This window comes from Gavialis gangeticus, unplaced genomic scaffold, assembly GCF_001723915.1.
Source record: "Gavialis gangeticus isolate Ggan-Ray unplaced genomic scaffold, GavGan_comp1, whole genome shotgun sequence".
Lineage (NCBI taxonomy): Eukaryota > Metazoa > Chordata > Crocodylia > Gavialidae > Gavialis > Gavialis gangeticus.
In genome coordinates this window covers 102,916,610-102,929,147 of record NW_017729024.1, presented here as the reverse complement: position 1 = coordinate 102,929,147, position 12,538 = coordinate 102,916,610, and the positions used below count along the sequence as shown (strand labels likewise).

At 42.8% G+C, this 12,538-nt stretch overlaps 1 protein-coding gene across 1 annotated transcript in view; it reads right to left on the bottom strand.

Annotated features, from left to right (window-relative positions):
* TRPM3 (transient receptor potential cation channel subfamily M member 3) overlaps window positions 1–12,538 on the bottom strand; it is a 335,439-nt gene that overhangs the window by 159,793 nt on the left and 163,108 nt on the right. The window contains exon 9 of the mRNA XM_019517468.1: window positions 9,662–9,734. Within this exon, the coding sequence (XP_019373013.1) occupies window positions 9,662–9,734 (73 nt within the window). The remainder of the gene's footprint in view (window positions 1–9,661; window positions 9,735–12,538) is intronic.

Below are 12,538 nucleotides of genomic sequence, written 5' to 3'. Positions count from 1 at the left end.
TCCTCAGCCCACTTAGCCTGCTCCCAGCTGACTAGCTCCTTCCCTACAACTCCCCCTCACATATCCATCCACAAGCCCTATTACCCCTACATCCCCCACAAACCACACCCCCGCCACCAACAAACCCCACATCCTCCCCACACCCAATCTGGGGGGTTGGGGTGGAGGTGGCATCAGAGGTGGCTGATGGTTGGGGTGGGGGATTGAAGTGGTAGCAGGGTTTATGGGTGTATGTAATGGGCCAGGGGCGGCAGCAGGGGTGTGTGTATATGTGTGAAAGAGAGAGGGAAAGAGATGGAGGGGTGGGGGACTATTCCGGGTAGGAGAGGCCACCAAAGCTGGGCTTGGAGATCTCTGCCCCACTAGAGTAGCTTGTGCAGGGGGAGGCCAGCCTGGAAGGGAAGGGGCTTGCCCAGCCCAGTCCCTAAGCCCCAGTCAAGGGCTTCCCAGGAACAACATGGGGATCACTGGGGCCTGGACACAGGCACAGGGAGCAGAACAGCAAGGGCTGGCACTGCTCAGATTCACAAAGCAGTGGGTAGGACAGCTGCAGCTGGACCTGTGTCCTGGTGTTGGGAGGGAGCTGGTACCAGGAGGGAGTAAGCAGGGATCAGACAAGGGCTGTAGGTCAGGAGTGAGGGGCACTGGCAAGGCTGTGGGTTGGGGAGTCAGGGGCAAGGGCATGGGCTGGGGCAGGGCACTAACATATCACTGCTGCTCAATACCACAAAGCAGCTGCAGGTCCAGTTGCAGCTGTCCCCACATCCTGGTTAGAGAAGGGGGTAGGGGAACTCTGATTTTACTATGATAAAAGAACCAAAAGCAAATGCCAAAATATATAGATATTTAGAATTTATTTTATTATGATGATAGAGGCATTGACAGGCTTCCAGACTGCTTTAAAATTGCAGATATATCAATAAAACTTTGCCCAATTAACCTATATATAGTGGTGTTTCATTTTAATGCTGGAAGAATGCAGATTTTGGGTATTTTAATGAGAGAATTTGGGGTGTTTATCACAGGATTTGCAATTTTTAAACAGGGAACACCAGGGTCCTTGCTGGTGAGGCAAATAGCCAGATCCAGGCAAAGGAGCCTGCCCAGGGCCAGCACTGGGGACCCAGCTAGGGGGCAGACAAGGTGGCTGAACTCCTAGCCATTTGGGGTCAGGAGAACATGCTTCAACAGTTCAAAGTGGGCCACCACAATGAGCACATTTTCTGGGTGATACCTGCTCAGATGATAGAGCAGCAGCACCAGAAGACATGATAGGAGTGCTGTACGAAGACCAACTGTGCAGCCACAGCCCTGGCAGCTGGCCCAGAGGTGCAGGAGTCTTTTCTGTGGTGCCCATGCCACAGCGTAGGTAGCTGTGCGGTCCCCGTGTGGGTCTGTCAGGTGTGCAGCCATGGGACCGCAGATCCAAGGAGGCGGATGCTGTTGCAGGTGCCAGCATGTCACAGCCAGCAGTCCCCACTGCCAGACTTCTGCAGTGGGTAGAGGGTTCAGGGGCTACTCTAAGTTAGGGCTGCTTCAGCACTGTCCAGCTGGCATAAAGTGTAGTGTCCCCAGATACCAACTGGCCAGGCTTCAGAAGCTCCTGAGGGCAAGTAGCCCTGCTCACCAGGAAAGGTTTTTATCCTGCTGGGGCCAACACAGACGCTGGCCACAGCCTCTAGCTCCCCCTGGCCGAAGGTCCAGGAGGAGCTGGGCAGGGTCAGTTTGCTCTAAGTGGCACAATTTGCCCCACGCCAAAGTGCATGTTCAGGCACATGTGCTGAGGCATAAATCTCCAGCACAAATTTGTGCTGCTGTTACTTGAGCTGCTGCAAGCACACGTGCCTGTACATGTGGATGTGCCCTATGGCTGTGTCACCTTGTGCCGCTGCTAGTTGTCTCCAGGGAACACCTGTGCCATGTGCCCTCCGGCACTCAGCAGGTTACCCCAGGTGAGGAAGGGGAGGCTGGGGTGGACTGGGCCCAGCAGTCTTACCTGGAGTCCTGGGGGCCTCCTGTGCCTGCAGCAGTGGTGATCCTGTCACTCAGAGCCTGGCTGGCAGCTGGATTCTGGCTCTGGCCAGCCAGGCTCTGGTTTTGGGTTGCACGTGCTGTCCCCATGTGTGCTACCCCACTTTTTTTTGTGTGGGTTTTTTGACCCCGGGATCTCCTGGAGTCAACTCCCACCCACACACTGTTACCTTGCAGCACAGAGAAGACTAGCATGTCTGTGGTGCCACGTACCACATGGCCACGCTCGTCTGGACGTTGTCCTGATTCTATGATTCTAACATCACTGGTACCTATCACGTGTGGTTTGTTTTTACTCTCATAGCCTCTCCAGAACAAAAATGTTTGTAGTGTCACAGTGGGATGTTTTACTTTAGTAGAATTATCTAGTGCCTTGAAAATAAGTCCTGAATCTTTGAACTTGAGCCAATATTCTATGGGAAGACATTATAAAGAGCCCAGGGTTGGCCAGATGTGTTCACAGTAACCTGTGGTACTCAGAAGATGCACCTTGAGGTTTCTGGACTAGTCGGCATTTCTTAGGGAACTGTGATCAGTTTAAAAGTTGTGATGGATTCTTTCAGGACAGTCTCTTTTTGGTTGGGGTTAAAAATCTGGAGGTGTCCCCACACATCCCCATTCGCTACATTGTTCAGACAGTGATGCTTGAAGGAGACTTCCAAACACTTTCTTCTTCCACAGTGCTTTAAAGCTTTACTTGGTAGCAAATGTTCCCTTTCCTCTGTCATTATGTGAGAGAAGATTGGAAAAAAACAGCAGTTTAAACTAACACTGTCCTTTGCATCCCACAGTGCATCTTGTGGTCTCTGTCTGTTTTATGGATTACTTTGGAATAGGGCCTGTGCTTCTACTGCATTTGTGCCTTGCACAGCTCCTAGCATAATGATGATAATAACTGAAAAAAGAATAGTGAACAGATGACCTGGCTATCTCTGAAACAGAGTGGACTGAGCCAACATAGATCCTTTTGTGTCAAAGCAAATGTGCAATGATTTCAGGGTCAACAGATTCAGCATCCTTTGCCTCCCAGCCCTGTCTAATGCTGCATGATGGATGCTTTATAAGCATGAGTCATGCATTATTCACAAGCTGGAAGTAGTACACAGCATTAAGTTTGCATTAGTGTAATATACAGTTCAGTGAACATATGACCTTATATGGCCATAATGTCATACTGAGCATATCCCATACTGTGTGTCTTTCCAAAGTCCTAACAATTCAGATAATGAAAGGACTATGTAATAAGGGGTTTGACTCATGACCAGTGCTATCAACATACTAGAACAGTCTTGTGAACATACCCGTGGACTGCACTTTCTCTTGTAAAGTATTCTGAGCTGAGGATCTTTGATAATCAGGCATTTTTAGTACAAATCACTTCACCTTGCTTTTAACTTTCTTGTCACATACTTGCTGCTCTAAAGAGCCTCTAAAGAGAAATTCCTCTAAAGATCAGCTCTAAAAGCACAAAAATCTATTGCCACTTCAACCCCTGTTGTTAAAGTTGGGAAGACCAAGACTGAAGGAGCTGTAGCGAGAAAATTACTTGCTGCAGAATCATATAATTGGTAATCTACTTCCCACATGAACAAGTGTCTCTTGGAGCAACAGAATGGAATTTAAGAGCTGCGCATTACAGTGATACCTGACAATATAAACATTGGATACCATCCTCCTCCTCATTACAGATCACGTCAAAGTGAAGTAGAGCAGAAGACCAGATTAAACAAAAAGCAGAATTCCCAGGGCTCCTGGAAACAAATAAGGCAATAATCTCTCAAAATCTCTTCAGGGTTTGAATATGTTGTAATGTTGGAGGCAACTATATTGGTACTCATGAGCATAATGAAGGAGGAGGTGCACAAAAATAGCAGCAGCTACACTCCTGGCCTGTCTGCTACCATCAGAGACTGGATATAATGCAGTTGCATGTGCTGCTGCTGCCCAGAGCATTCAAGTGTCCAGTTATACCTCTGCGTGGTGCTATGTTCAACCCAGATTTGAAAGACAATAGTTTGTAGCAAGTCTCATGACAAGCAGGAAGTGATGCTGCTCTACTAACAGTCCACCTCCTTCTGCTATTCTGGCTCCTTTCAGTGAGGTAGAATTATTAATTTATATAGCAAGGATTATAAAATCTACCCTCAATGAGATTCTGAAAAAATCATCAAATAATCTTCTTCTGTAGTATGGCTGTAGGGGTAGGTTAGAAACAAGAGCTTGTATCTGAACACTTCAGAAATTTCAGGATAACTTGATCTAGTCTTCAAAGCTGCTTTTTCATAAATAATTAAGGGAATTTACTAGTGTAACTGCCTTAAGCCTACCAATTCAAACGAATTAAAACTCATATCTTTGATCAATGGGTTTTTGTTTTATGACATACATATCTATGGAAAAGAATGGATTGCATCAGAACCATAATTCCCTCTGAGTGCGAAGATACAGATACACAACAAAAAACTATTTCAGATAAGTAGTTTTATCTAATGGCACACTGTGATTAAACTAATATGTATTTCCTACATTTTCTTTATTCCTGTACAATCAGGAAACCGATGTTAACAAGAAAAGATATAAGGTACAATCTTGGAAATTCCTCTTCTTTCAGCCTCTTCAAAGTTTAATAATCTAGCAAGTGCTAAGTAGCAAAAAAAAATCAAAGGCGAAATATTCAAACTGAGAGTTTTAGCTTTTCAGACTCTTAACAAAAAAGTGAAAGCTGCTCTCAACAGATTACAAAATCATGGAGGTCAGCAAAGCATCAAAAGAGATATCAAGATTACACATACAGGACCAGCTTCCTTCTGAGATAATAGAAGATCACAATCAGGTGAGTGATGACTTACACTATCAGTAAACATGAAGAGACAAGGTAATTGTATCTACTGAGATAGGAGAAGACAGGAACAACTGGCATATGCAAAAACTGATGTTCTGGATGAGACAGGCCCACTGTAGATTATTTACTCAGTGGGCCTGTCTCATCTACAGCTGATATTACAAACTTAGTACTGCAGCCGCTGATCCTACTGAAGACATTTTCAAATAAATAGAGAGCAATGCTGTTCCTGGCTTAAATATCATCCACTGGCTACACAGAAAATTGCACTGTAAGTAGAGCACTGCTGGGATGGAAGACTTAAGTGAATCTGTGCTGGGATCAAATCTTGGAAATATGCCCAGAAAAAATGGAATGTCAGATTTAAAGAGCTGACTTGCATCCTGCTAAAGAAAAAGTTTTAAGAGCAGCAGTTTCTCTGATTACCTTAATAGAAAATAGCAAGTTGTTACACAGTAGACCAAGTGTGATAAAAAGATATAACTATCTTTAAGATAAGAATGAATTATACCAAGTGAATTACTTCCTATTTTAGGGGTGGAAGAGGGTGTGCAATTATAGTTTCTTATTTTAGATGAATTTTTTCCTCCTTCCTTCTCCTTGATTTCACATGTTTCTGCATGAAGATGTCCAAAATGCCTTGAGATTTTACCTATGCAGATGTTTAAAACTTGTCACCTGGGGGTAGCAGGAAAACAATCATTTTTTACCCACAAGTCAAACTTTGGCATCCTTATTAAAATAGAGAGACATAGAATGTTACTAGAAAAGCCTCTAGTTGCTTCCTTTTTTAAAACATAAGGAATCAATGACTACAATAGTAAGATAATGGTAATTAATTTCTTCAGTTGGTGGTTATCAACCTACTGTTGGACATTTAAAGGCAACCATTTATACATGCTCAGTGCAGTGATCTCCAATTAGAAAAACTATTGTAAAATGGACATCATTAGTTTACTCTTCTGGACAGATTTTTATTATTCACGTTTGCAAGAAAGTATTTGTTTTTAAAAACAAACCAGAAACTAAGATACTGATGTAGGTAAAATAATCTCTGTTTGGGTATGCTAAAAGCAGGTAAACACTGGGCCTGGGAAAATTAATTATGGCCCAAAGTGTGCTGGAGTTTATTCAGTTGTGCTAATTGTACATGTAGATGTACCCCTTCTGTATTACATGCTAGTGTGTCCAGTAGTGACAACACAGCATCTTGACAATGGATCTAGAAACGATATTACTACAGAGCAGTCTGCAAATGTACAGTGGTCTGACATAAGTGCTGACACACAGGAAAATGGGAATACTTTGTGTGATGTTGTTACACTGCTCAAGTCAGTCACTCAGTAAAATTCACTCCTTAAATATTTACAGAAATGTTCTAAAATAATGCTCAATGCTTCTTATTCCTTTTTACGACTAAAAATTGTCAGACAGAATCAAGAAACAACAGCAGTAGATGCTTCGCTTTAACTTCTTGCAGAATTCACACAAAACCACGTGTGACATTTTTAAATGGAGGCCAGGTACTTCAAATGCTAGGTGAATAGCCTTATCACATAATTCTAGTCTGTTTATAAATAGTGCTTTTTAATGTTTTGTATGTTTGCAAGCACAAATTTAGTGGGAGCAGGCTACCCATCTTATTTTGATGTCATACTGGGCACATCTACATGAGACACTACATTGCTGTAGTGATGAGCTACGTCGTCATAGCTCAGTGCTATGGCAATGTAGCATCTAAAAATAACAGTGCACTGGCAAGACTGTGCAGTACCAGTGGGTACTGCACAGTCATTTAGTACTTGCTCACTGCTAAAGCAAATACTAAATGACTGTGCAGTACCAAATGTGCAGTCAGGGGCATGTGCAGATGTGCCCGCTCTGAAGTGAACCAGGACTAATAGTGTAAGGGATTGTAAAATAGGCGACAAAGTGAATTAGAATTTGAAAATATCCTGAAAAGCTAACAAAAAACAGACTTCTCATAATACAGCCTTCTAATAGTATATGCCTACACCATAATAGAATAAATAGACATAAATTATTATGGGACTACACATTAATAGAGTTAACATACTGAGATGTACTCAGAGTTTATGACCATGACTAATAAGGAAAGCAGGCCAATGTGGCATCTTAACCTGTAAGATGGTACACTAACCTGCCTTCTGCTTATCTTAGACTAACACAGCCAACTACCTCTCATTACCAATATATCTCTCAATTACCCTTGTGTGTATAGAAAGTAATACCACTGAGAATCTAGCCCTCCCTGAGCTGGATCACTCATGTTAGCAAGATACAGAAATGTGTTCTTTTAAAATCTTGCCACTTTTAGGTAATATAAAAAAAGGTTAAATTCAGCTTATATTATCTATGGGTGTGTCTACACATGCATTTACTCCAGTTTAGATTTACTGTGCAGTAAGATACTGTAGAGTAAGGGTTTTTGGGTAGGTGTCTACACATGCACAGATTAGAGAACAGATTTGCTCCCAGTTCCCTGAAGCCCTGTAATGAGCCTCTGTGGCCAGTGGAAGGAGCTCCAGGCTCTCCCTAGGTGTTAGCCCAGAGGCCGCCAGGGAGCACTGGGCTAAGAGACAGCTGTCTCTTGGTCCTGGGGGGCTGCCTGCTGCTGGGGTAGGGACAATGTCCCCTTGCCTTAGCAGCAGGGGGCTCATGGCTCCCTGATCAGGGGCACGGGGCTTGGAAATATTTGCAGGCTAGGAGCTTGCTGCTAGCTGCCCCACTGGTGGATCAGAGCAGGGGGTTGGGACCTGCCCCACCCCTGCAGCTCTTCCTCAGTGCGGTGCCTCAATCATCCAATTGGGGCATAAAGCTGGGACCTGCCCCTGACTAACTCCTGGCCAGCCCCAGGGTTGTGCAGGGAAGTCTGTATGTGCAGCCCAGAGCTGGTTGGGGACTGCCCAAAACACAACAGTCCCCAGTCACCTCCAGGCTGCACATGCTTTCCCACACATCCTGGGGCTGGCTGGGAACTGTCCTGGCCAGGGGCAGGTCCCCCATGCAGGGACGTTCCCCATGCATGAACTGTCCCCATGCAGGGAGCTCCCAGCCCCTGCTCCATGACTGCAATTACAATTGCAGAGTGAGGGCTGGGAAGCTTGTTCCCCATAGAGCTCCACAAGTGCAGAGCTGCAGGGGGAACAGGTAGGGGAGCTTGTTCTCCTCCCTCCCCCCAGCTCTGTGCTCACAGGGCTTAGAGGGAAAAAAAGCTCCCCAGCCTGGTCCCCCCGCCAGCTCTGTGCTCATGGAGCTGGGCAGGAAAGAAGCTCCCCAGCCCCCACCAGCAGGGAGCTCCCAGTACCAGCTCTGCAACCATTGAGCCATTGCTGAGAGATGCATTTCTCCCAGCCTGAGCCCCATGATTTCAGGGCTTGGGCTGGAAGACCCTTGTCTCCTAGCCTGAGCCCTGTGATAATGGCGGATAAAGGTCTTCCAGCCTAAGCCCCACAACTATGGGGCTCAGGCTGAGTGATAAGCATCTCTGAATCTAAGCCCTGTGACCATGGGGCCTGGGTTGGGAGAAAATGGTCTCCCAGGCCCCTGCTCCCTGATCACAATGGCGGAGCTGAGGCTGGGAGCTCCACAATGGCAATCTGGGAGCAGGGGGCTTGAAGCTCCCTGCTGCCAGGCCAGGGCAGCAGGCAGCTTCCAGGGGCAGGGAGCTATCATCTGGCCCCTGGTGGACAGCTGACAGGGAGCAGATTTGGTTATCAGACAGGCATCTACATGAGTGCTACGGCACCATTACTAATTCCAAGTACATTTGCTACTTGCATTTGCAAGCATGTAAGCATTTGTAAGCATGTGCATGTGTAGACCCACATGCTTTCTTCACAATAAACTATGTTAATTCACCATTAAGTGTCTTATGTAGATGCACCCTAGGTGTACTCCAGACTACTGAATAGAAGGATCATTTGGAATCCTGAAAATACAGTGAGTATCCATCTCCACTGTTATATAAGGTACAGACAAGATATGAAAGGTTATCACTGTACCATAGTACATCATCCAGCCAATCCCTTAACATATATGAATATGTGACCCCAGCTGACTTCCTGCCCCTGGGGCAGGGGGCCGGACTCAATGATCTTCTGAGGTCCCTTCCACCCGTAATGTCTATGAAATCTATGAAATAATACATAAGATAGATAGTTGCTGCAGATACTAATCACTTTAACTGAACAGTTTCAATAAAAGGAATGCATCGTTTTTTGAACTACTTGATTTTTTTCACACGATAAAGTAAGTGCAGCCAACCATGCAGTTCATCTCACCTCTACTTTGATAGCAATTCACTGTAATTCTTTGTATGAGAATTATTTGGCAAATAGAAGATAGATTAAGTATGAACAGGTAGTTAATCAACTTCTGTTTAAGAACTGACTGCAAACATGAAAGCATTGGAACACCAATTTATAATAGACATTTATAAATGAGATAAATTTTCACATATGTTTTACAAAGTACAGGGAGGCAAGCATTTTAACATGACCAAAAATGGAGATGTTTTTCTCAACTTCCTGACAAGTCTTCTGAAATGCTTAGTAAAGATGAAGAATTTAAAGAGGAATAGCAAATGTTTTAAATATTAAAGCATGGACTGGATTTTTGTTATATGAGGAGTGGTTGGAGCAAAAAGTATTTAAATTGTTTCATGGTATAATTTACTGTGTCAGTGTAAGAAAGACTAGTACATCAGGCATACAGTTAATACATTTTCATTTGTCATGGATTCTTTGTAAAGTGAAACTCTATTACCTTTCAGTAATGCTGTCAGGATAGCTAAATCAATGTCCTGATGTCCCTCCGATCCCATGCGAAACACCGTAATCTGCAATTTTAGAAGACAATGCTACTGTTAGAAACATGTTCATTTTCTCGAATACAGTATAGAAATTAAATCAGTGCAGCATTTGATATGAAAACATCCCAATGGCTGCAGGATGACTGTCAAACAATAGTCAGATAATGTGAAGTATATTAGATAGAATTACCATAAATAGGATTTTTATGTAATAACCTTCACCAGAAGTGGTGGCAGTAAATTCTGTTAAATTAGCATATAACAAAACCAAGGCAATTTGTTTCTACTGATAAATAAATACAGGACTTAAACTGAAGATTGAGTAGCATACCTAGATTTTAAAAAAGTTAAATTAAATAGATCCCCTTTATTCCTTCAGCTGAGTTAACCAGGGATATGTTTGGTACAATACATTTATAAATATAGAAAGAGATAATGGAATATGACCTTTTCTAGATGTTTACTACTCAAACATCTTACTCAGCACCATTACTTCATAGAGCAGAAAGTTAGCTATCTATCTGCCTTGCATTGTAAGCAAGAATAAGGCTTATAATGAATGTTGAAGCAAGCTTGTTTTATGGGGTCACTGACCCAGGTCTAAAATACAGAAATTTCTTAAATAGTGAGGCTCTTGATGAGCATACATCCCCTGTAATTAGTGACTTATATCCTATTACTAGTCACTGACAGAGATGTGTCTTTCCTGTAGACCATTTAAGCCCTGGCTACAATTAAGGTGAAATATTTAGGTAAATTCTCTTGCCTTTTTTTCTATGAAGATACCTGCTTTCACTCTTTTCCTCCCTGTTACTGGAACAAAAGGGAAACAATGGGCATCCCAAACGTTTTGTGTGTGTGCTTGTGCATGCATGTGCATGTGTGCACACACACATGCTATTTCTCCAAAAACACCTTGAACATTACAGAAATGTATTTCTCTTCTTATATCAGTTTTTTCCCTGTTCCCTATGAGAACTGTCATTATATATTGCCTCCAAAAAATAGTTTGCTTTATATAACTTGTTTACTTCAAATGGTATTATGTCCCAATACCAATTCAAAGTAACCTCTTCAATCCCTTCCTTTCTCCCAACATATTTCTCCAATCCTTAGGAAATATAAGGATTTGTAAAATTGTAGTTAGGATGCTAATGAAAAGGATATAGAGATGGGTCTGAAGGGAACATCATATCCAGCTCACTAGAACTCTGCCTATCTGTATAATTTTCCCAACGGGAACAATTGAATGCCCCAGTTTCCATCATTTTGGGAAAGTATAGCTTATGATCCAAGTCTGGATCTGAATTTCATATCTCTACCCTAAAACTACATTAGCACGACATCTTTGCAATGCATTTCTTGATATATTTTTTCATTTAACAAATTGGTAGTAGAGCATGTCATTTCCACTGTTTGTGCAATGGAAATCTTCTCAACCCAGGGACCTCTTAGGATACAGATAGCTATGCCTCATTATCTTTATATAAACATGCATATATTAAAGCACCAGTATTTAGAACTGCATAACTATCATCCTGGTTAGATACCTTTAGCTGCTAGGCACTCAATAAACTTCTCTTTATCAAAAAGAACATATGTTACTGATGAGCAGACACTGTAGCTCTACAGAATCTAAGGGCTATTCTACGTATGGGTATTTTTTATTAGTATCACTAGTATAAACTATTCAATTGCTTAAAATGGTTTAAGTTTATGTAGCCAAATCAGGTATTTTACCCAATTAAGGCAAACTAGTTGAATCACAATGTAAACTAGTTTAAATGCATTTGTACTGGGCATCTTAAATTGACTGAATTACATTAGTATAATTTTCTATAGACAAGCCCTTAAGTAATTAAAATCTGATGCTTAGATGATTCTGATTCTACCATTCCCTCCGGAACAATATAAAAGTTCTAACCTCTCTTTTGCATATAATATTACTGTCCAACATCCTTATATCTCCCAGAAAACCCTAAGACTCTCTCATTCTCCATAGGTTGATAGGTGTTAATTGTTGTAGTGTCATTTCCTGTTCTTCAGACTTGTAGATGATACTACTTCTAAAACGTTCTACTTTTCCATTCAAAATACCTCACAAATGTGTCTTAAAGGAAATCCCATTAATCCCATGACATGTAGATAAATTTCATTTCACATTTTCATTGACCACACCATATTTTGAAGCACAGAAGTTAAGAGCCATGAAGTCAACCTCGGAGGGAAAATAAGGAGAAAACTTTTCTTCATTTCTTTCCAGCAAGGAAGAAGGGGGAAATCCCTTGTCATTAGGCCTGTGTGAATAGGGAAGTATTCGATTTGGATTTAGATTTGGCTGATTCAGATGACAGTGGTTCGATTTGGAGATTCGGATCACTGTCCTGAATCAATTCAGCCAAATTAGACTTCATAGATTTCATAGACTTTAGAGCTGGAAGGTACCTCAAAAGATCATTGAGTCCAGCCCACCGCCCAAAGGGCAGGAAGTCAGCTGGGGTCATAGGATCCTAGCAAGATAAGCATCCAATTTGCTCTTGAAGGTGTTCAATGTAGGTGCTTGAACCACCTCCGATGGCAGGCTGTTCCAGACTTCGGGGGCTCCGACAGTAAGGAAATTCTTCCTTATGTCCAGCCTGAAATGGTCTTGTAGTAGTTTATGACCATTTGACCTCGTCATCCCTTGGGGTGCTCTGGTGAACAAATGTTCCCCCAAGTACTGGTGGTTACCCCTGATAAGCTTCTAGGTGACCATCAGATCACCCTGAGCCTGCGCTTTTCCAGGCTAAAGAGCCCCATGGCTCTCAGCCTGTTGTCGTAAGGTCTGTTTT